This window comes from Orycteropus afer, unplaced genomic scaffold, assembly GCF_000298275.1.
Source record: "Orycteropus afer afer isolate SDZICR_OR568_19922 unplaced genomic scaffold, OryAfe1.0 scaffold00011, whole genome shotgun sequence".
NCBI lineage: Eukaryota > Metazoa > Chordata > Mammalia > Tubulidentata > Orycteropodidae > Orycteropus > Orycteropus afer.
The window spans coordinates 13,798,547-13,824,296 of record NW_006921598.1 but is presented as its reverse complement, the minus strand read 5'-3'; the positions used below and the strand labels follow the sequence as shown (position 1 = coordinate 13,824,296).

At 40.4% G+C, this 25,750-nt stretch overlaps 1 protein-coding gene across 1 annotated transcript in view; it reads left to right on the top strand.

Annotated features, from left to right (window-relative positions):
* NT5E (5'-nucleotidase ecto) overlaps positions 1 to 25,750 on the top strand; it is a 79,144-nt gene that overhangs the window by 23,202 nt on the left and 30,192 nt on the right. Inside the window, exons 2-3 of the mRNA XM_007951154.2 lie at positions 12,794 to 13,016; positions 19,878 to 20,066. Of these exons, the coding sequence (XP_007949345.1) occupies positions 12,794 to 13,016; positions 19,878 to 20,066 (412 nt within the window). The remainder of the gene's footprint in view (positions 1 to 12,793; positions 13,017 to 19,877; positions 20,067 to 25,750) is intronic.

Sequence of the window (25,750 nt, the reverse complement as noted above, 5' to 3'; positions counted from 1 at the left end):
TTGGGTTTTCTAGGTATAGGATCATATCATCAGCAAATAGGGATAGTTTGACTTCTTCCTTACCAATTTGGATGCCTTTGATTTCCCTTTCTTGCCTTATTTCCCTGGCTAGGACTTCCAATACAGTGTTGAATAGAAGTGGTGATAGAGGGCATCCTTGTCTGGTTCCTGTTTGCAAGGGGAATGGTTTCAATCTTTCTCCATTGAGAACAATGTTGGCTGCTGGTTTTGCACAGATGTCCTTTATTATGTTGAGGAATGTCCCTTCTATTCCTATTTTGCTGAAAGTTTTGATCAGGAATGGGTGTTGGGTTTTATCAAAAGATATTTCTGCATCGATTGATATGATCGTGTGGTTCTTTTCCTTTGTTTTATTTATGTGATAGATGATCTTGATTGTTTTTCTAATGTTGAGCCATCCTTGCATACCTGATATGAGCCCCACTTGGTCATAATGTATTATTTTTTGATATGTTGTTGGAGTCTGTTGGCTAGGATTTTGTTAAAGATTTTTACATCTATATTTATGAGGGATGTTGGTCTATAGTTTTCCTTTTGAGTGATGTCTTTGTCTGGTTTTGGTATCAAGGTTATGCTTGCTTCATAAAATGAATTACAGGGGACTCCATCCTTTTCTATGTTTTGGAATAGTTTGAGTAGGATTGGTGTCAGTTCTTCTCTGAATGTTTAGGAGAATTCTCTGGTGAAACTGTCTGGACCAGGACTTCTTTTTTGTTGGTAATTTTTTTATGACCTGTTTAATTTCTTCTTTTGTTATGGAGCTGTTCAATTTTTCCACATCAGTCTATATTAGTTTAGTTAAGTGGTGTGTTTCTAGAAATCTGTCCATTTCTTCCAGATTTTCAGATTTGTTGAGGTACAGTTCTTCATAGTATTCTGATATTATCTTTTTATTTCAGTTGGTTCTGTTGTGATGTCACCCATTTCATTTCTTTTTTGCATTCTTTGTATTCTCTCCCTCTTCCTTTGATAAATTGCCAGTGGTTTGTCAATTTTATTAATCTTTTCAAAAAACCAACTTCTAGTCTTGTTGATTTTTTCTATTGTCTTTCTGTATTCTGTTTCATTGATTTCTGCTTGAATCTTTATTATTTCTGACTGTAGGCTTTTCTTGATGTTTTGCTAATTGTTGGAGATGTTGGTTTGAAGTATTGATTTTGGCTGTTTCTCCTTTTTTGATGTGTGCATTTATTGCTATAAATTGGCCTTGATCAGTGCTTTGGCTGCATCCCAACAATTTTGGTATGCTATACTTTCATTCTCATTTGATTCAAGGATTTTTTTTATTTCATTTTTTATTTCTTCTATTACCCACTCTTTCTTAAAGAGGGTGTTGTTCAGGTTGCATGTGCTTGCTCTTTTTCTGTTCATCTTCTTATTGTTTTTAATTTGATAGCATTGTGATTTTAAAAGATGTTTTGCACTATTTCAGTGTTTTTAAATTTATTAAAGCTTGCTTTATGACCTAACATATGGTCTATCATAGAGAATGTTCCATGTGCACTGGAAAAGAATGTATATTCTGCTGTTGTTGGGTGAAGTGCTCTGTAGATGTCTATAAGGTCAAGTTAGTGAATTGCATTGTTTAACTCTACTGCATCTTTGTTTAGTTTCTTTCCAGTTGTTCTATCTTTCATTGAAAGTAGTGTATTAAAGTCTCCCACTATGACTGTGCAGTCATCTATTTTAAAGTCTGATTTATGTATTTTGAGGCTTTTTCATTGGGGCCACAGACATTACTTATGGTTATATCTTCTTGTTCAACTGATTATATAATGTCCTTCCTTGTCTTGTATGGTGGTTTTTGTCTTAAAGTCTATTTGATCAGAAATTAATATTGTTAAAGCCATCCTTTTGTGATATTTTTGTCATAGAAGCACTAGAGAACTAAGGTGGGTAGGAAAGAAAGTGCAGTGGCCATTGTATCACTCCCATGAAACTCTCTATAGCATCTTTTGAGGCAAGAAAAATGAGAGGGATTCAATCCTTTGCCCCACTTCCCTCTCCTAGGAAGGCACATTTTCACACTGCCTGTAACCTGCTCAAAGAGCTCTAGTGGCACAATAGTTAAAGTATTTGGCTGCTAACCAAAAAAGTAAGCTGTTCAAACTCACTCGTCACTCTATGGGAGATAAATGAGGCAGTCTGCTTCAGTAAAAACTTATAGCCTTGGAAACCCTATGGGGAAGTTCTACTCTGTCCTCATAGGGTTGCTGTGAGTTGGCATCAACTTGATGGCAGTGGATTTGGATAACCCACTTTGAGTCCCTTGGTGGTGCAAATGATTAACACATTCAGCTGCTAACCGAAAAGTTGGAAATTTGTGTCGACACTGTACCACCTTGGAAAAAAGTTCTGGAGTTCTACTTACAAAATATCAGCCATAGAAAATCCTCTGGACTACAGTTCTACTCTGACACACATACTCCTGATACATGTTAGGAGCCTGGATGGTGCAAGCAGTTTGTGATTAACTGCTAACCTAATGACTGGCAGTTCAAGCCCACACCGTTGTGCCAAGGGAAAAAGGCCTGGTCATCTGCTTTTGTACAGATCCCTGTACAGACCCTATGGAGCTCAATTCTACTCTGTAACCATGGGGTCACCATGAGTTGTAGTTGAAAGGACTGCCAGAGATGCTGCAGCAAGAGTTCAGCAGAGCTCGATCACCATGACCTCTTTCCCCACAGCTTCATGTGGGGACACACATCTTCTACCTGAGAATGCAGCTCTGTCTAATGTATAAGCCTAGCTGGTTCATGTTCTGTGAGTTTTCTCAGGGCTTTGTGGTTTGCTTGACTTTTGAGGTTTAATTTCCTGCTAAAATTGTCATTTGGTAACTTCTATGTGTATTCATCAGAGGCTCTCAAAGCAGGCCTCTTTACCAGTTGTTGTCTGAGGCCAGAGAGATGATAATTTTTAAACCTTTTTTTCCATTTTAGCACACACAAAAAATTATGATATTTATACAGAATTCTGGGCTACTTTGATGACACTACTGGTATCACCTTGCCCAGAGGCTGAGGGACCAATATCTCCACCCTTTCATAGTCATTAATTCTCTTTACCAATTATTTATTTATTTGTTCATTCAGTGAAGATAGATAGATAGATAGATATACCAAACTCACTGCTGTGTCAAGTCGATTCAACTTATAGCAACCCCCTCCTTGGGTTTCCAAGGCTGTATCATTATGGAAGTGGATTGCCCAGTCTTCCTTTGAAGGAGTGGCTGCTGGGTTTGAACTGCCAGTCACCTGGTTAGCAGTCAAATGCTTTGGTGCTACACCACCAGATCTCCCATATGTATGTGTGTGTGTGTGTGTGTGTGTGTATATATACATACCATTGCCATCAATTTGATTCCAACTCATGGTGACCCCATGTGTTACACAGTAGAACTAAGCTCCATAGGGTTTTTTTGGCTGTTTTCTTTATGGAAGCACATCACCAGGCCTTTCTCCTTTGGCCCAACTGGGTGGGTTTGAACTGCCAATATTTGGGTTATCAGTCTGTCACAAACTGCTTGCACCATCCAGGTTCCCAATATGTATCAAGCCACATTTTAAATGAATTACAAAAATCAGTTAATACATATTGTTTAATAGCAAGAAAGAGAGAGAGGTTGCTTCTATCAATCAACTGTACCTGGAAAAACCAGAAGGTAGAACACTTCTCCATAGCAAGAAAATATTCCAGAATAATGGAGGCCTTCATGAAAAGCCATCGGATGTTCACTGACTCCTGTGTTCCCATCTGCAGACCAAGAGTAAACACCAGCATCAAGATTCAGGCATGATTCTCCTTCCTGTGTTAACCACCATCTGTGAATCACACTCACAGCTAGTGCTTTCACTTCCCTTACTTGCACCCTGAGAAGTGTTCTAATTATTTCTTTCATTCATCCATTTACTCATTATGAATAGAAGCATTTGCTTACGGGTGAAAAGAGTAAATGAATAAATGGCAAGTCCTCCTAGGAAGAGCTTTAGGGAAGAAACAACATGAAAGTTGGCACATTGCTTCAGAGGACAGTGTGGTCAGGCAGTATGTGCCAGTGACACTGCTGAGTTCAGTTCAGTATTGCATCCACACTTATTTGTGGGCCAAAAATGCATTTCTCACAAGAAAGGAAAATTAGAAAGAATTCTTTCCTCTTTATTTGAAAGTATTACTTCTTAGTATGTGTTACTTGGTAAAGATGCATTAAAGATACATAGGAGCTCTGGTGGGGCATTAGGTAAGGCACTTGGCTGCTAACCAGAAGGTTGATGGTTCAAACCCACCAAATACTCCATGGGAGGAAGATGAGGCAATCTACTTCCATAACTATCTACAACCCTGGAAACCCTGTGGGGGTCACTATGAGTCAGAATAGACTTGATGGCAGTGGATGGGTAGGTAAAGATGCATTTAAATAGATCTCAGGATTATAATAACTATTTTAGTGCAAGGAGGGAAAATAATTTCTTCTCAAATGCCAATTACTGATTGGCAGTAATTCCCTGGAGTACCAGAATAAGAAGGATTCTGAAGCTCAGTTTAAACTCAGTGAAAAATTGACTCAATTAAGGACTCTCTATCATGGACAGGGAAGAGTGGCATCACAGTATTGTGCATTTGTTTGCACTTCAACTTGAGTAGGTACTAGGTACCTTCCATTTAATTTGGTATCCAAGAGATAATAATGGAATATTTCTAAAAATTCTTTATGGCATACAAAAAAAAAAAAACCTAACTCACTGCCATTGAGTCGATTTCAACTCATAGTGACCCCCTTTGTGTTTCCAAGGCAGTAAATCTTTATGGAAGTAGGTTGTCAAGTCTTCCTTACATGGAGTGGCTGGTGAGTTTGAACTGCCAACCTTCTGGTTAGTAGTCAAATGCCTTAGGCACTATGCCACCAGAGCTCCTTTTTAGCATACAGTTCATTGGAAATAAATAGGGGTTTGATCATGTAATAATTAACCAAAAATTTTTCTAAGAAATTGCTTGTCCCCAAAGGAAACCTGGACTTTTTGGCCTATATATAGAGTTTGTGTAGATTACAAACCAAATTCAGACACAGGCTTCCCCTCACTCCTAACTACAGGGTGTTTTTAATAATTGAAACAAGAAATTTGCATTCAGAAGTTTTTGAATATCTTCATTCTTCCATTGCTAATTCATGTGACCTGAAAAACTTCGTGGCCCTATCCTGAGTCAACAGAGGCTTCTCCAAAACCACTGGACTTTTATTAACTAGCCACATTAAATATAAATATTAACAAACACCTAACAGGAGGCATGAAAAACCTCTTAATGGCCTATTTAACAATAACAATAGGGCTTTGAGTCACAGGAGAATTAAAGAATGAATGGACTTTACAGTTTTATTTGATCAGATTCTAATTTCTCTTTGTTCTTTCATTTTCATTCGTTATATGCGTTATAGAGCAGGCAACATTTCAGATGTGTGGGTGGTAGAAAATACTGGACAATGCTAGGTGGAGAGTATGGAAATTTTCATATAAGATCACTAAACTCACTGCCATCGAGTTGAATCCGACTCATAGCAACCCCTCCTTGGGTTTCCAAGGAGGTATCACTTCGGAAGTAGGTTGCCCAACCTTCTTTCCAAGGAGTGGCTGGGGGGTTTGAACCACCAGCCTTCTGGTTAGCAGTCAAATGCCTTAGGCACTACTCCACCAGAGTTTCTCCAATGTTGGGATAGAGAGGGAGAAATAGAGTGCATACATCCACATATAGGAGCTCTGGTAGCATAGTGCCTAAGGCACTTGACTGCTCACCAGAAGGCTGGAGGTTCAAACCCACCAGCCACTCCTCTGAAAGAAGGTTGGGCAATCCTACTTCCATAGTGATACTGCCTCGGAAACCCAAGGTGGGGTCGCTATGAGTCAGGGCCGACTCGACGGCAAACAACAACAACAACATCCGCATATAAGCATTTAAGGTCAGGGAAATTGCTTGCCTAAGACAAGGATTAAGGAACTCTGGTGGTGCAGTGTCTAAGGCATTTAACTGCTAACCAGAGGGTCAGCAGTTCAAACCCACCAGCCTTTCCATGGGAGGAAGATGAGGCAATCTACTTTTGTAGAGATTTAGTACCTTGGAAATCCAATGGGGACCACTATGAGTTGTAATCAACTTGATGGCAGTGGGTTTTAAGGCAAGGATTAAAGTCATAAGTGACAAGTAACAGTTTACCCCTAACATCTGGATTAATTATAAAAGGCATATAGGGAGATAGTGGACAGAGAGACCAAAAAAAAATTAATGACTACACATTAGGAAAATTGGATTAGAGTTTAAAGAGGACCATAAAAGGAGGTCTAATTCTGTAATAGGATTTTTTTAGTCTCCTATGTTGGAGCTCTGGTAGCGTAGTGCCTAAGGCACTTGATTGCTTAACCAGAAGGCTGGCGGTTCAAACCCACCAGCCACTCCTCAGAAGGAAGATTGGGCAATCTACTTCTGTAGTGATACTGCCTCAGGAACCCAAAGAGGGGTCGCTATTTGTCGGGTCTGACTCAATGGAATATAACAACAACAGCAACAACATGTTTGTGCTACAAAAGCTCTATAAATTTTGAAAGAACATGGACAGATTGTTTGGCTCTCTTATGCAGTTCTGTCTTATTGCTCCATGTTCTTCTCTGGGACAGAATTTTTCCAAGGTATTTTCATGTTATTAATAAAAATAAATAGAAATGAATAAATAAGATCAATTTGTTTAATGCCAGCAATGTGGTGGAAGTTTGGTGTCCTAAGATGAGTGACATGATCTTCCTACTAAAAAGCTGATCAATAATTAAGTTCTAATTAGTGGAAGAGAAGAAAAATGAGTAGGAGAAAGTCAAGGTGAGGAAATGAAACTAAGAGGCTCTAAACAAAGTAAGTGTTATGAAAGAATTTTTTCTGAATTCATTTTTATAGGAAAACTTAGCTGTATAATGCAGAAAGACAATATATTTGTTAATGATGTTCTGTTTGCTGATTCACTCACTAGCAGTGCACCCTTGCTATCCTCTAGGGACTCTGCTGGGCATCAGAAGATATTGAGAGAAAAGCTATGCTTTAAAGGAGCTGAGTACTCCATGGGCAGAAGCTAGGTCAGCAAGGCTGCACAGAAGTGGCCATTGGAGCAGAGGCAGGACATATAACTCAGACAGGGAGGGCAATGAAGGATTTGGGAGCAGTCTCTCTTCTAAAAGGACCATCCAACTTCAGGAACTGAAGCCATCAGTTGATAAGGTCATTTACACACATGACAGAAAGAGGGAATATTCTTTCTCCCTATCTGTCTGTCATCTATGTAGCTATGTATCTGTCTATCATCTGTCTCTTTACCTAAATATCTATCATCTATCTATCAATCTATTATTTATCTATCTGTCTATTGGAGTCCCTGGGTGGTGTAAAAGGCTAATGTGCTCAACGTCTAACTGAAAGGTTGGTGGTCCGAGTCCACCCAGAGGCACCTTGGCAGAAAGGCTTGGTGCTGTACTTTCTAAAAACCAGCCACTGCAAACCCAGGGGAGCACAGCTCTACTCTGACATATATGGAGTCTCCATAAGTTGCAACTCACTTGATGGCAACTGATATCTATCTGTTACCTTTCTACCCACCATGTAACATACAAAGATAAATGAGAGCCTGGGAAACTGCAAGTAGTTAGAGATTTTTCTAAGTGCTCCCTATGTTCTAGGTCTTGTGCAAAAGTCCATTCTTTTACATCCATACAGAGAGATTAAGAACTTTGGAATCAAATGGAAGTAGTTCTAGTCCAACTCCATTACTTACTAGTTGTGTGACCTCCACCAATTAATGTGACTTCTCCAGGTTTTAGTTTTTCTCTTCTGTAAAATGAGTACGGTAATAGTATCAACCTCACAGTATGAAACCAGATTTTCTATACACAATCATTTTGCAGGATACTGGCACATGGCAACTCACTGCCATTGAGTTGATTCTGACTTATAGTGACCCCCACTGGGTTTCCAAGAGTGTAAATCTTTACAGAAACAGACTCCCTCGTCTATATTCCATGGAGAGGCTTGTGGATTTGAACCACCAACCTTTTGGTTAGCAGCCACACCACCAGAGCTCCTTGTGGCAACGGCTTGGTAAATGTTGGCTCATTTCCATTACCACTTTTATATCTTTTATATTATTCACTGCTCTTTCAGAGGAAACCAGGGTTTAGAAACACGCTCTAGATCACTGCTTATAAGTGGTAGAACATCTCTACCTGTTGCCTTGCACATTATGGATGATGTTAGAGATGAGACTGGGGGGTAAGGCAAGGCTAGATCTCAAGGAGTCTTCATGGGCCCTGCTCAGGATGTTGAATTTTATTATAAAGGCCATTAAGAGTCTCTGTAAGACATTAAGAGTGGCAAGATCAAATCTGCATTTTAGAAAGATTATTCTCAAAACAATGTGAAGGGAGGTTTAGAGATGGGAATGATGAAGCAGAAAGCCCTGGGTGGCACAAATGGTTAAGCACTTGGTTAATAACCAACATCTCTCAGAGGCATCTAGGAAGATAAGCCTGGCAATCTACTTTTAAAAGGTCCTAGCCTTAAAAACTCTATGGAGCTGTTACACTCTGCACACGTAGGTCTCTGTAAGTCAGAACTGACTCTACCACCATGACAGGTAAAGACAGGGGTACTGGAGAAGAAGGGAAGGAGAGGGAGAAAGTGGATGGATTCAAGCTACTCCAGGGTATTAGCTTTATTTACTGGGCAGATGGTGGTGCCATGGGTATTTGAGCATGATAATCTTGGGGTGCTTGTGAAACATCCAGGGGGAAATTTCCCCATGGCAGTTGGACATACAGATGTAAAGATCAAGAGAGGAGTCTGAGCTGGCGATTTTAAGTTTGGAGCTAAAGATATGGGTGTGAATGAGATCATTGGGTTGGTTCATCCACAAGTGTTTATTGAGCACCACCGTGGATCAGAGGCTCTTCTCCCCGCAGAGATAGAAAGATGGACAAGATGCCTAGAGCCATACTTTCAGGGGGTTACACCCAAGTGGGGTGACATTAAACGAATGTTAATATATATATATTCTGGTTACCTAGTGCCACTCGACAGGAATATACCACAAATGGGATGGCTTTAACAAATAAGAGTTTATTCTTACAATTTGGAGGCTTTATTTCTGAGTTCAAAGTGCCAGGTTCTGGGGACTGGGTGAAAGCCCCTCGGCCTTGGGCTTCAGCTCTGCCTCCTGCTCCTGGCCCAGTGAAGCTAGAGGCTTTTCTCCTCACAGACAGCTGTTGGCTGCTGAGGCTGACAAGCCCAAGGTGGACAAATTAAAAGGCACAGTCCCAATGTTACCAAACCACATGGCAGGCCATTAATTCAAGTCCATTGAAAATCCCAGGATCAGCAGAGCATGGCAGGCTGCTGAACAACAACTCAGCTACATGCAGGGTTCAAGTATGCCATAAGCTAGAGACTATTCTCAAAGCTGCTTTTATATACAGGAAGCAGACCACATACCCAAAGCAGCTACTCAGCTGCTCCAATAGATTCCACCATGGAGTTAATTACCAATCTCACCCTGGGTAATAACTACATTCAGCTGCCCAGCCTCTCAACCAGGCCTAGCCAAGTTGACACACCACCTTAACTACCACAATTCCAACCCTTGTCACTTTGGCATCTGTATAGATTTTCACTGGGTGACTCCAGTCCCCTAGTTCCTGAGTGGCAACCTCACCCCCTTGGCCTGGCATGCCCCAATCTTCTCCCTCTTGGGCATGGCAGCTCTGCCCCCTCACTCTTGGGCAGCTGCTATGACTCCATCCCACTGGCTCACATGAACAAGCAGCCCCACACTCCAGAACCAACTTGGTAAAGGTCTGGCTCTTTGAAACCTAAGGGGCTATGGTGGTTCCACCCCCAAAGGCCATGATCCTACCCTTGAGGCTGAGGCAGCTCTGCTTCCCATTTCCTTGGTTTCTCTGCTTCTGCCAATTAATGCCTGAGGCCAACCCACTCCACCAGGAAACTTCCTGCCCAAAGGACACTCAGCTTTCTTGCTCTGTGGGCTGGCCAACCTGCTATTCCATCTCATGGTGGTCTCTTCTACCAATTAATGCCCAAAGGCAACCCACTCCGCCAGGAAACCACCTACCCAATGGCACCTGCCTTTCTCCTCCATGGGCTGGTAAGCCTGTTGCTGTTTAATGCTGGTCTCTGGGCTCTGCTATTACTGTCTCTCATGCTGGTCTATCTGCCAGTATCTCTCTGCCAGTCTCTCAGCTCTGCTCCTGCCATCTCTCATGCCACATGCTGGGGTCTCTCCGCTGGGGTCTCGGATCAGGGATGCACTCCACTCCTGTTTCCACATTTTAGGTATCTGTTAGAGCAGCACCTTACTCTCTCAGTTCCATCTTCTGTTCTGGTTACCTAGTGCTGCTCTGACAAGAATATACCACAAATGGAATGACTTTAACAAACAGGAGTTTATTCTTACAATTTGGAGGCTTTAAGTCTGAGTTCAAAGTACCAGATTCTAGGGACTGGGTGAAAGCCCCTCAGCCTTGGGCTTTAGCTCTGCCTCCTGCTCCCGGCCCAGTGAAGCTAGAGGCTTTTCTCCATGCAGACAGCTGTTGGCTGCTGAGGCTGACAAGCCCAAGGTGGACAAATAAAAAGGCACAGTCCCAATGTTACCAAACCACATGGCAGGCCATTAATTCAAGTCCATTGAAAGTCCCAGAATCGGCAGAGTATGGCAGGCTGCTGAACAACTGAGCTACATTCAGGGTTCAAGCATGCCATAAGCTAGAGACTGTTCTCAAAGCTGTTTTTATATACAGGAAGCAGACCACATACCCAAAGCAGCTACTCAGCTGCTCCAATCAATTCCACCATGGAGCTAAATATCAATCTCACCTTGGGGAATAACTACATTCAGCTGCCCAGCCTCTCAACCAGGCCCAGCCAAGTTGACACACAAACTTAACCACAGCAATATAAATGAAAAATAAAACTTTAGCTATTGCCAAATGCTAAAAGATAATGTTGCTGGTGAATTGCAAAATGGATGGCAAGTGAAATAATGTTTCTATAGAAACATTCACTGGAGGGAAAAAAAAGTAAAAACCTTTATAGTTAAGCAATCTAATTATGATAATATGATGAGGGGGACTTATTTCAGCATAAGAAGAAGCCATGGTATTCTAAGAAAGAAAATAAAAAGATAATTTTTCAAGGTTGGGAGAAGCTTTAAGAATAGATGAGTATTTAAGAGGGAAGTTGATTAGATAAAAGGAAGATGTAAAAATGGGTAGTCAGAGATGGGGTAACAGGCAAATTCAGAGATCCTAAATTTAATAGGGGATACAAATAATATGGGGATTTAAAGACATTACTACACTTTCTCTATAGAAAAATACACAACAATAATTTGTGCCACAGATACTCAGTGAGTGCCCGTGTGCTAGGTGACGGGGATACAGCACTGAGCAGGACAGAAGGCATGGTAGCTCAGGGAGCAGGCAGTCTATAGGGAAGACAGACATAAACAAATGACCTCACCAACATGCCTTGTAGAATGTGGAAAGTTCTGGAAGGAAGAAGATGGAGGCTATAAGAGAATACATAGGGGCCCTAATTTAGATGGAGAAGTAACCCAGCAACACAATCAGACCTGTTTCCTGGGGACCTATGAATTTAAACATCAGGTATGGTGTTTAGAAAGGTTGAGATTCTTTAGTTAAAGTACTAAGTTTGCAAAACTGCCTTGCAGTGAGAACAGGTACATAGGTGGCTAGAGGAGATGGATTTACTCCAGATAGACAATGGAGAAAGGGATGGAAGGGTCACATGTTCTTTTCACCTTCAACTTCTTCCTCGGATATGAAACTGCTGGGGGTGAAACAAAGGGCAACCCTGGTCTTACTGAAGAAGAAACCAGTACCATGTTGTAAATATAGAAATGCTATTTCTTGCCTAGTTTTGGGGATTTTTATTTTCCCAGCAGAATGAGAATATCACTACAAAAAACTGTGAGAACTTAGATCCAAACTCACTGGCATTGAGTTGGATCCAACTCATAGTGACCCCTCTTTGGGCTTCTCAGGCAGTATCACTACAGAAGTAGATTGCCCAGTCTTCCTTCCAAGGAGTGGCTGGTGGGTTTGAACAGCCAGCCTTCTAGTTAGCAGTGAAATGCCTTAGGTACAAATGCCACCACAGCTCCTAGAAGAATCATGACTGAGGAGATGCAATGAAGAAGAGAGACCTCTTGTTTTTGTTAGTGACATATTTTGTGTTTTCCTTTGCTAAAATTCTATTGGTTTTAATAGTTCTCCCTGACAGATGGCAGTTAGCATGATGTGTGTTTATGAGAAAAAACTGGACAAAAGTTGGACATAGCCTGGTCAGTGCAAACCCTTGAACCTGCCCCAGACTGATGAAAAGAGAACATCTAGGGATGGCAGGACAGTGGATGTCTAACCAGCTCCCCAGGGGATGGTCAAGCACATTGAGGTCACCACCAGAGTAGATGGTGTGTGGACTAGGGTGGGATTATCAGACCTGGCTGATGATCCGAATGTTCCTGGGCCCCACCTCAGGCCCACTGAATAAATATCTGGGAATGAGGCGAGGTGGACACAGGCCATGGAATCTCTGCTCCATAGAACCTCACCAAGTTTGGGAGCCACTGGGATGATGTAATATTGTTTAAAATATTCCCTTATTAGAAATTCCAAAATACCTCATTCTTTTTCTTTTTTCTTTCTACTAGGCCCTGGGAAATCATGAATTTGATAATGGTGTAGAAGGACTGATGGATCCACTTCTCAAAGAAGCCCAATTTCCAATTCTGAGTGCTAACATTAAGGCAAAAGAGCCTCTAGCCTCTCAAATAGCTGGACTCTATTTGCCATATAAAATTCTTAATGTTGGTAGTGAAGTTGTGGGAATTGTTGGATACACTTCAAGCGAGACCCCTTTTCTCTCAAATCCAGGTATTTTCTCCCTATAAAAGCACTATAAAATTCTCTTTCTTTGAAAATAGACACACTAAATCAGAGCTTGGTGTTATTTTTATGGACTGAAGGTAAAAGAAGGAATAATGTGTGGTACTGGGCAAAGGATATACTTATTATGACATTGACAAAGTCAGTCTAGTGGGTTCCACATAGTTTTTCTTGTTTTGTTTTGTTTTTAAATTTTTATTGTGATTTGGGTGAAAGTTTGCAGAGCAAATTCATTTTCCATACAGCAGTTCATACACATTTTGTTTCATGACATTGACTGCAATCCCCACAATGTGATAGCTCTCTTCCCACTTTCTCCTTGTATTTACCTCTTCCCTGACTTCTTTCCTATGCATCCCTGCCCCCTGAGCTATCTCCCTGTGCAAATACTGCTCTTCTGTTTTCCCATGATTGATTGTTCTAAGGAGTGTATCTACTTGGTGTAAATATTCACTCCATATGCCAGTTTACTGTTTGGCTAGAAGCTACAGGAGTGAGTTCAATTCCAGGCCTGAAGGGTAACTAGGGGCCATAGGCTCAGGGGTTTCACCAGGCTCTGTCAGACCATTAAGTGTGGTCTTTTTTATGATTTTGAGTTTTATTCCACATTGTTCTCCCACTCTATCCAGGATCTCCTGCACTGATCCCTTTCTGAGTGATTGACAGTGGTAGCTGGGCACCATCTAGTTCTTCTGGTCTCAGGGTATATAAGCTGAGATTCACACGGTCCACTAGTTCCTTGGACTACTTGTTTCCATGAGTCTTTGGTTTTCTACATTCTTCTTTGTTCTGGATGAGGAGAGATCAATTGTTGCATCTAGATGGACACTTGCAAGATTTTAACACCCCAGTCACTAATCACCAAGTAGGATGTAGAACAATGTTTTTGTGTAATATGTTATGCCAATTGAGCTTGATGTCCCCTGCAACCATGGTCCCGAGCCCACAGGTCCAACAACTCACTCCATCATGATGGTTGACTGTGCCCAAGAAAATTACCATAACTTTGCCCCTGTTAGTTCTATTTATTTGGACATTAAGGCACACACAGATATGTATATAGAAATACCGCCTGCCAACTTTATATATGGTTATGTGTATATTCCCTTTTGCCTAAACATACCTGATCATTCAGCCTGTCTACCCATTCCACATAATTTTAAGTTTCTTCTTATAGACCTTTGATACTCAGTGAGTATCTTTGTTTACATAAATAGTATCTTCCAAAAAAAAGAAATTACTGTGTCTTGTATCCTAAATAAGAATTAAAGCAATTCATACCCAATGCTAAGCAGCACTGGAGAATGAAAGTCAAATAATGCTCTGGCTCTCTTCCTGTGGAGCCAGAAACCCAGGGCTAAGATCTTACCTCACTTACAGTAGCTTTCCTTAGCTCTCATTTTCTAGTATAATCATTACATGCTCTGGTTAATAGTTCTTTTTCCTTTTCATTATTTATCTCTTGTAGTTTTAATGACCTTTTTGTATCTTAAATATTTCTAGAAAATATGTATACATTCTTAAATGGTTTTAAGATGCATATGTCATTTTATATAGAGACATACATGTGTGTATGTGTCTCTATGTGTGTACTGCACACAGTTAAGAGCTAAGGTTCTTATCAAAAAGTTGGCAGTTCAAACCCACCAGCCACTCCTTGGGGGAAAAGACCTAGCAATATACTCCTGTAAAGATTACAGCTTTGAAGATTTTGGGTGGGAGGCAGTTCTACTCTGTCACATTAGGTAGCTATGAGGCAGAACCAAGTTGAATGTATCCAAAAACTATACATATATGGAGCTCTGGTGGGTAAAACTTTAGCTGCTAACCTGAAGTTTGGCAGTTCAAACCCACCAGCCACTCCACAAGAGATAGATGAGGCAGTCTATTTCTGTAAAGATTTGCAGTCTTGGAAACCCTATAGGGTAGCCCTGTTGTGTCCTATAGGGCCTCTTTGAGGGCAGTGAGTATATATATTCACTCATTTGCATAGCCATTCAAGAAGTATATTTGAACTTTTATTGAAATACTTTTACTTAAACCCTTGGCAGTGAGAACAAAAATGAGGTTTCTCTAAATTATGCAAAGTAATTTTTCTTTCCATATTTTAAGAAAAAAGGGAAGATAGGAGCTAGCATTATCCAGAAACAAAAGTTTTCATTAAGAATTAACTGATAGAGGATCTATGATTATTTAACAATTAGAAAATTAATATATATATTTAATATTATTCTTAAAATAGGTCTAAGTCATTAGAAGCAACAACAGAAAAGGCCATCTATTGAAAAAAGAGGCAGGGATGGAGGCGGGTTGGGAGTGGAGCCTTACAGCTCTCCACTGTATGGGCAGGGGACTGTCAGCGCTTGAGGTGGCAAGTAGAAACCTGCCTCACTGGTGACCAAGCCTTTGTAAATGGTGACACAATTGTCACTAGCTTTTGTTATCATAGTAATTACAGGGGCAGAGTGTGGTTACAGGAACCCAAGATTCATTGGCTTTTAAAATGTTTTAGAAATACTTATCTGATTAAAAGGGATTATGGTCACACTAGAAGGACCCAACTTGAAAGTCTGATGCTGGCCTTCTTCAGCCTGCCCAGCCTGACCATGGTCCTTCTCCCTCCCTTCACAGATGGTAGGGCTTTGGACAATCAGATATTCCCAGAGGCTGATGGGATACTTCCTCCTTGGGCTTCCTGAGGCTTATCTGCAAAGTATGGAAACAGGCTGCCTGACATGCTGACAAATTGCTGAAGTGGAAAGTGCTAGAGAGAGTATCACTGCCCAGTCTCTGCTACCCATGCCACCTGCTCCCCCAGTGGGTTAGACACCCCTGTGTTGGGATCACCAACACCCTCAACTCACACCTGTCCCTGAGCATGGACACACTGGTGTGTCACATGGGTCCCTTACTCTCTGCTTCCCACACTGGCCTGAGCAACCTGAGGTCAGAGCCTAGGTCTCCCCTCACTGAACATCTGGAACCTAATATAGAGGCCACCTTATGATCTTTAGGAGCTCTAGTGGCATGGTGCCTAAGGCATTGACTGCTAACCAAAAGGCTGGCAGTTGAAACCCACCAGCCACTCCTCGGAAGGAAGGTTGGGCAATCTACTTCCTTAGTGACACTGCCTCAGAAACCCCAGGACGAGTCACTATGAGCAGGTTCAACTCTACGGCACTGTGTGTGTTATGATCTTTGGATAAAGATGTGGGTTTGTTGAAACGCTGAATAAATGCTTATTAGATAGTAAATTCAAAAGCAAACTTTGTCTCTATAATTTATATTTTACTTGCTGTTTTTTTTCAGTTCATTTAAGATCAAATGTGCTGTAAGAGAGTCATAAAGTCAGGGATTTGGGGAGGGATTTTCAGAGAATGTATGGAGTTGGGTGAGAGGAATAATGGTTAGTCTAGAAATCAGGTAGACTTGGTGAAGAACCTCCTTGGTCCCATCAAAGAGTGTGTAGAGCATCTTGGGGCAAAGGAAAATCCAGAAGTGAGCCCCCAGAATCATAGACTAGAAAGTAAGTTCAATGAGGGTGGGGACCTTGCTTATCTCATTCACTGATCCATCAGCTGTGCACAGAACCAAGCACATTCTAGTGGAATGAATATATGAGAGCAGGAAAGTGTGGGGGCCACACACAGGTTATGAGTAGGGAAAGCAAGAGAGTTGGGTTGGGACTTGAGTGTAAGGCCTCCTGAATGCGTGGCTGAAGAGTTCAGGCATGACTAGCAGAAAAGCATCATCCCTCGTTAACAGTTACCAATAAAAAGCTAGTCCTTATGAGACTCACCTGAGGTTGTGCCAGAGGGGGGGATCTACAGAGATGATGCTCTTCCCAGCAGCTCCCAGGAATCATGGACTGTACTGTGCAGTGACTAATGTAGGGATGGATTGGGTTCAGGTGGGACAGAATGTTTCTGGGGATTCTTACCTCTTCTAAGACCAAGGCTCAGCAGCCTAACATGGGTTCTTTCTACAGATTTTTGGCCCCAATCCAGTCCTATTCTTCCTGTTCTGGTGGCCTGGGCTCCCACAGCTATCACTTGTATTTCTTGCACTTCTGATTTATTTTAGCTAGGTAATAAAATTTCTGGAACATACCTGCCCTTATGACATCCTGAAATTCATCCCAGGGCTTTCTATATATGTGATACCTGATCCTGTGAGGTTTTTGATGTGTTGGAACAATGCATTCCTTTGTCCTCGGTCAGAGACATTTCTATGAACCTTTCGATTCCTTCTTGTTTTGGTTACTTAATGTTGCTCTAATAGAAAATACCACAAATGGGAGGCTTCAACAAATAGGGACTTATTCCCTCACAGTTTAAGAGGCTAGAAATCTGAGTTCAAAGTGCCAGCTCTAGGGGCTGGGTAAAAGCCCCTCAACCTTGGGCTTCAGCTCTGCCTCTTGCTCCTGGCCCACTGAAGCTAGATGCTTCTCTTAACTCAGGCAGCTGCTGGCTGCTGAAGCTGACAACCCCAAGGTCAACAAATAAAATGGTACAATCCCAAGATTACCAAACAACAGGGCAGGCCACTAGTTCAAGTCCAGAGACAGTCTCAAGATTGGCAGGAAACATGGCAATCTGCTGAATGAAGACTTAGCTACATGCAAGATCCAAATGTGCCAAAAACCTCAAGACCTTTCTCAGTGATGCTTCTTATAGACTGGAAGCAGACCATCCTGAAGGCAGCTACTCAGCTACTCCAATAGATTCCACCATGGAGTCAATTACTAGTCTCATCATGGGCAATAACTACATCCAGATACTTAGCCACTCTAAACCAGGCCCAGCCAAGTTGACAGATAACCTTAACTACCACCCTTCCTGACAGTCAAACCAAAGCAGAAGGTAGCATTAACTGCAGGTCTCAGCTTTCCTTTCATTTATTCATTCATTTCCCACATAGTGCCTGTTTACATATCAGGGACTGAACAGGCACCAGGAATACTGACCTAAAAGAATCCCTGCCCATTGGGGCTTATATGTTTAGTGGGAGGGTAAATAATAAGTGAGATGTTTGGTATGTCAGAAGGTGGCAGGTGCTACAGAGAAAATTAAGCAGGAGGAGGGAATGGCAAGTGTGGTGGGGGAACACACCTTTTTGTTTTAAAGAGATAGTCAGAGAAAGGCTCACAGAAAAGTGACATGGTGCTCAGGAGTGACCAACCAAACCCATTGCCATCAAGTCAATTCTAACTCATAGCAACCCCCACTGGGTTTCCAAGGGGGTAAATCTTTATGGAAGTAGATTGCCTCATCTTCCTTTCGTGAAGTGGCTGGTGGGTTTGAGCCACCACCTCTCTGGTTAGCAGTCAAATGCTTTAGAAACTTTGCCACCAGAGCTCCTTGAGGGGTGACCAGGGAGCCACATTATTCTTCATGATCTCATGGCCAACAATGGTGACAAAGCTATTATAACTCCTGATTTTTAAATGTTGTCTGCAAGTTACTGAAAACACATTGGCCCCAACACAAAACGTATGTGAGCTACTAATTTTCAGGCCATCAGTGTGGGGTCTTCCCAACTGTGATGTCAGTCATATTGTTTATCTTCCATAATGATGTGCACATGTCGAGTTGACTGATGTTAAAGACTGCAGAGTTCTCACAGCAAAGCATTTGTTGTTGTTGTTAGTTGCCATTGAGTCCATTCTGATTCATGGCAAACCCATGTGCACCGAGTAGAACTACTCCATAGGGATTTCAAGGCTGTTTTTCAGGAAGCAGATCACAAGGCTTATCTTCTGAAATACCTCTGAATGGGTTCAAACTACTTAGTAGTCAAGCACTTAATAGTTTATGCTACCCAGGGAGCTCAAAGCACATACAGATTTTCTATAATCACAGTGTAACAAGGAATGTGTTTTTAACAGTCCTATTGCTCTTTGGAGAAGTAAATACATTTCAACCTAAGGTCTTCAGAATCCTGGGTACTTGAAAATTCTTTATGAGGGGTTATTTATTTGGGAGGAGGCATTTTTATTTCAATTATGGTCATTAGAATCCAGCATAAGGAAGTCTGGATCATCGGGAAGGATTTCCCGGCAGCAGAGCACTGCATACAACAGCAGGATATTTCTGCTGGGTTTGTGCCAATCTAAGAGACAAATCCTCAAGGCTTGTTGAGATTTGGCCACAGAGACAGTAGGAGAGACTAGTCATCTTGCTGCATGGGTTAGTGCAGTCAGACTCACCAGTGTACACTGGTATATGATGGCAATTGTTGGTTACCACTAAGTCAAGAGCAAGCAGTCAGTGAGGAATGTTCACCTTCCAGTTCCAAGCAGTGTATAGATTAGACCCTTATTGAATGCATATTTCAATAATGTCCTAATGTTAACATTACCTTCAAGTGAAACAGACAGAGTTATCAACTGGCATTTAAAATTGATATACAAAGACTCCTTGCTAGCAGAGTTTTGTTAAGTTTAGAGACTGATGATCCTGAGCTTGCAAACAATGCCTTGGAGTTGACAATACTGTATCCTTCTGTACATAGTGCTATGTGCTCAGGCATTCTCTGCACTGCTCTTATGGATGTCAGAATATGAAAACAAATCCAGATCTGAAACATTATTTTTAAAATTTAGTTGGGGCAAGGTAATATCATCCACAACATTACATTAATGCAAGATTAAGTGAATGTAACTAATGATACTGATTTGAATTTTATTTGGCTTTGTAGGAGTTTTGTACTTTATTTATAAATATGTTTTAGTTTAAGTAATTGAAGAGCTTTAGTAAAATTAAGGTGTTTATACTTGGTATGTTAGAGTGTATTTAAGCAATATAATAATAAATAATTCATTTCTATTTTGTTTAATTTATTCCTTAGGAAAGAATTTAGTATTTGAAGATGAAATCACTGCATTGCAACCTCAAGTTGATAAGCTAAAAACTTTAAATGTGAACAAAATTATTGCACTGGGACATTCTGGTTTTGAAATGGATAAACTCATCGCTCAAAAAGTGAAGGGCGTGGATGTAGTGGTGGGAGGACACTCCAACACGTTTCTCTATACAGGTAATTATTTCATTGGAATTATACGGCAAGGCCATCTGCATAGTTAACTTTGTCTCTTTTGCCTTACTAACTGTTATCTTTATTGCTATTTAATATATACTGAATGGCAACAGGTGCAAATTTTACTCAAAGAGACATTACAAAGAATAATTTATTGCTTTCATAATTATAAGTCAATTCCACTAATTTATGTATATTATAAATAAATGTGGAGTCCCTGGGTGGTGCAAATGGTAAAGTATTCAGCCACTAACTGACAGGTTGGCAGTTCAAATCCTCCCATAGGCACTTTGGAAGAAAAGTCTGGTAATCTACTTCTAAAAGATCACAGCCATTGAAAACCTATGGAGTGCAGTTCTACTCTGAAATACATGGGGTCATCATGAGTCTGAATCAAATTGATGGCAACTAGTGTGGTTTTGTTTGCTTGTTTATTTTTTTTCTATAAAGATATAGGTGCATAGATAAATATGTGTGTGTGTGTATATATATATATATATATGTATATATATATATATATATGAAATATAAGTTTATTCAGTCCCACCAAAAGTCAATCTGTAATAGACTAGTTTTAAATAAATAAATAAATAAGATTTTTAAGCATAGACAAGGTAATGTAACCCAAAAGATGAAGTATAGGAATAAATCTGACAAGAGACACCAAAAAACATATACACAGAAAATTATAAAACACTATTACAATGAACGAAAAGGTACCTATATAAATGGAAGAATATACCATACTCATGGATACAAAGACTTTAACATCGTGAAAATGTCAATGCTACTCAAAATGATCTACAGATATAATGTGAGTTTTGGTGACATAGTGCCTAAGGCATTTGACTTCTAACCAGAAGGCTGGCAGCTGAAACCCACCAGCCACTCCTCAGAAGGAAGATTGGGCAATCTACTTCCATAGTGATACTGCCTCAGAAACCCAAGAAAGGGTACTATGTGTCAGAACCAACTCAACAGAAGTGAGTGAAACTAGATTCTATCATCTTTCTTTGAAGAGATGGAAAAACTAATCACCAACTTTATGTGGAAAGGAGAGAGAACCAGGATAAATAAAGCACTACTAAAGAAGAACAGAGTAGGAGGTCTCACACTTCCCAATCTCAAAACCTACTACACAACCAAAGAAGTTAAAACAGCCTGGTATTGGTACAACGACAGACACATAGACCCATGGAACAGAACTGAAAACCTAGAAGTAAATCCACCCACCTATGGACAGCTGATCTTTGATAGTCAAAACTCATAAATGGCACTGGCAAAACTGGATATCCATTTGCAGAAAAATTAAACAGGACACATATCTCACACCATATGCAAAAATGAATTCAATTTGGATCAAGGACCTGAATGTAAAACCTAAAATGATAATGACCATTAAAGAAAAAAGGGGAAAAATTTGGAGGCCCTAATTCATGGAATAAATACACTATCAAGCATAACTAAAAATATACAAACACCATAAAACAAACTACATGACTGGGACCTCCTAAAAATTGGCCACTTATATGCATCAAAAGATTTCATCAAAAGGTTAAAAAGAGAACCCACAGACTGGGAAGAAAATTGGGGGCAATGACATATCAGACAAGGGACTAATCTCTAAAATTTTTAGGAAAGTTCAAGAACTTAACAACAGCAACAACAACAAAAAAAAAAAAATGTGAAAAGGACATGAACCGACACTTCACCAAAAAACACCAAAGCAGCTAACACATGAAGAAATGCTTATGATCGTTAGCCATTAGAGAGTTGCAAATCAAATAACAATGAGACATCATCTCACCCCAGTACAAACAGCAAAGTTAAAAAAAAAAAAAAAAATGCTAGCGAGGTTGTGTGTGGAAACTGGAACCATCACACACTGCTGGTGGGACTATAAATGGTACAACCACTGTGGAAAATGGTATGGTTCTTCCCTGAAAACCTGGAAATAGAAACACCACATGATCCAGCAATCGCACTACTAGGTACATATCCTCTTGAAATAAGAGCCATGACACAAACAGATAACATGCACACCTATGTTCATTGCAGCACAATTCACAATACCAAAAAGATGGAAACAACTTAAACACCCAACAACAGATAAATAGATTTAAAAAAACTATGGCAGGGGATTCAAAATGGCATCTCATCAGTAGTCCCCACGCTAATTCTCTCTAGCATCTTAGTGCCTGAAAAACTAGGTGCAGCAGCTTGAAATAGGGATTCTGGTGCTCTGAACAGCTCACTGAGTCAGAGTTTGCCAAACTCAGGGGAGCAGGCTTAGAAAGGAGAAAGGGGTAGGGAAAAAATAACAAAAACAGGGGAATCTACCCTGCGGAGCACCGACTGGCAGGTGAGAAGGGCCATCAGAGACCTCCCTGAGTTAGGGAAGAAGGTGCACCACACCAGCGTACCAGCAGTCACCCCACAAATCTACCTTCAGCACTTGATTTTATTGGTAAACCTGGGTATGCTGGGTGTGAGTGGGCACTTCTCTGGCTCAAGCAGTGCTGAAACCTGAGTAGAGAGACCATTAATGCCACAAGTGCATAGGCCCTGGGAGGAACTCCCACAGTGGACTATGGAACAGGGCAGTAGTCTTGGGACAGTTTTATGGCATGGAAGGGCCAATACTTGACTTTGTCAGTAAACTTGGGTCCGTGGGGTGCAAGCAGGCATTTCCCTGGCTCCAGCACCGCTGAAACCCAAGCGGAGAGATCATTGGCGCCACAAGTGGGAGAGTCCTGGGAGGAACTCCCGAGCCGTATCGCACAGCAGGGCAGTTGTCTTGGGTCAGCTTTTTGGCACGGAGGGGCCCTGAGAGCAGGATTTTTGCATGTGTCTGAACCTGGACGAAAGTGGCAACCCCCTAACAACTGGAGTCTTTGCTGAACTTGAGTTGTGGGCCTGTGAATAACAGTACAACATCATCATTAGCAGCCCATTCAAAGCCCTACAAACTGCCCTTAGCAACTTGGAGCTTCCCTTCTTTCTCTCTTCCCCTCCCACTTCCTCTGCCTATACCCTCATTCATCCAATAGAAAAATCACATTCAGCCACAATACTAGCTGGTGGCTCGAATTCCAAACCCTCTTTACAACAAACAGAGACCTACATCCACATTCCACACAGAAATTCCATCATCACAAAGAAAACTGCAGAGCAACCCAGCACACCTGAATTAATAACCAAACAAATCAAATACACAAGCTCCACCTTTTCAAAATATTAAATCATAAAACCAAGACAAAACAAATCAATACATAACCAACAGTTAAAGACAACCTCAAAATGTCTAGGAAGCAATAGGCAACCTCAAATCAAACAAAAAAACATGACAAGGCATTAGAAGCAAAACGACTAACAAAGGTCTCATTAAACATGGAGGAAGAGGAGGCAATAGAATTATCTGAGAAGGAATTTAGAAGATATGTTTATAGAGCTTTACAGGAGTCTAAACAGATGCAAGGATAACACAGACAGTTCCCTGGAGGAACTCAGGAAAATCATTCAAGAACAAAATACCAAGATTAATGCACAATCAGAGCTCATACAAAAATAACAGTTAGAAATTCAGAAGATGAATACCAAAATTACAGAATTACACAATGCAGTAGAAGCACAAAAGAATAGGATAGAACTGGCTGAACAATGCATATTCCAACTAGAAGACAAATCCCTGAACAAGCCTGTATGAAGAAGATCAGAATAAAGATTTAAGAGAAATGAAGTGAATCTAAGAATTATATGGGATGACATGAAAAGAAACAACATAAGACTCATTGCAATTCCAGAACAAAAAGAGGCACAAAAAAAAAAAAAAAAAAAGAAAATTGTGGAAGACCTACTAACAGAAAACTTCCTCCATATCATGAAGGAAAAAAAAGATACTTGTCCAAGAAGCTGATAGAACCCCACACAAGATAGATCCCAAGAGAAAAACATCAAGGCATATTATAATCAAACTCTCCAAAACCAAAGACAAAGAAAAAAATTTGTAGGCTTCCAAATACAAAAGAAATATTACTTATAATAATCAAACAGTTAGGCTGAGCTCCGATTATGCAGGCAAGAAGGCAATGGGACGGCATATATAAAACACTGAAGGAAAAGAACTTCCAACCAAGAATCCTATATGCAGCCAAAATATCCATCAAATGTGAGGGTGAAATCAAGTCATTCTCAGACAGACAGAAATTAAGGTATTTTGTGAAAACCAGACCAACCCTACAAGAAATGCTTAAGGAAGTCCTTCCAATAGAACAAAGATCAACAAAATCAGGATAAACGACATCAACACTAAAACCAAATCAGAAATAGAAACCCAAAATAAGACCTTAAAACATTGTAAACTAAAAACCAAGGAAGCCAATCTGCACATGACAACAGCAACTAAACTATTAGAGGGAATAAAACTTCTAGGTACCAACTTCCAAATGGAGAGGAAAACAGGACAATGTCCTCATAGAATGCACTGTTCTAAACATGTAAAGACAAGAATGTACTCCAAGGTAACCACAGAGAAAATTAACATCCCCCTTAGCAAATCCAGAAGGAAGGATATGGGTTTAATAAGCACAAAACCAACAATAAAGAAGAAAAGAGAGGAAGCATTTGACAACAAATAGAACTCAGCACAGAAAAGTATATAGACCAAGGAAACACCAACAACATGACAAAAAAAAAAAAAAAAAAACAGAATAGAATGACAGCAATCAATTCATACCTATCACTAATTACATTCAATGTGAATGGATGAAATACACCATTCAAGAGAAAGAGAGTGGCAGACTGGATAAGAAAAGACCCATTGATATGCTGCCTACAAGAGACCCAGCTTAGACGCAAAGATAAAAACAATTTAAGAGTTAAAGGATGGAAAAAAATATATCAAGGCAAAAGTAATCAAAAAAGAGCAGAAGTGGCGATATTAATTTCTGATAAAATAGACATTAAGGTGAAAAACATCATAAGAGACAAAGAAGGACATTATATGATGCTGAAAGGGTCAATTGACAAAGAAGATGTTATGATAATAAATATTTATGCACGCAGTAAAAGTGCTCCAAAATATGTGAAGCAGTTATTAACTGAATTCAAAGGGACACTAGACAACTCTACAATAGTACTAGGAGACTTTAACACACCAATTTCAAAGAGAGACAGGTCAACTAGAAAAGAACTCAACAAAGATACAGAGGAACTCAACAATACAACCAACCAACTCAACCTCATAGACATATACAGACCATTCCACCCAACAAAAGCACAATTCACATTCTTCTCCAGTGCACATGGATCCTTTTCCAGAATAAATCATATGTTAGAACATAAAACAAGCCTCAATAAATTCAAAAGCATTAAAATACTACAAAAATCTTCTCAGACCTCAATGCTATAAAATTAGAAATTAATAATAGGAAGATCAAGGAAAAAAACATCAAATATGTGGAAGCTGAACAATTCACTGCTCAAAAACTACTGGGTAATAGAACAATAAAAACTGATAATAAAAAATTCCTAGAAACAAATGAGAATGAAGATACATTATACCAAAACCTATGAGACACAGCAGGAGCTCTGTAGCATAGTGCCTAAGGCACTTGACTGCTAACCAGAAGTCTGGCAGTTCAAATCCACCAGCCACTCCTTGGAAGGAAGATGGGGCAATCTAC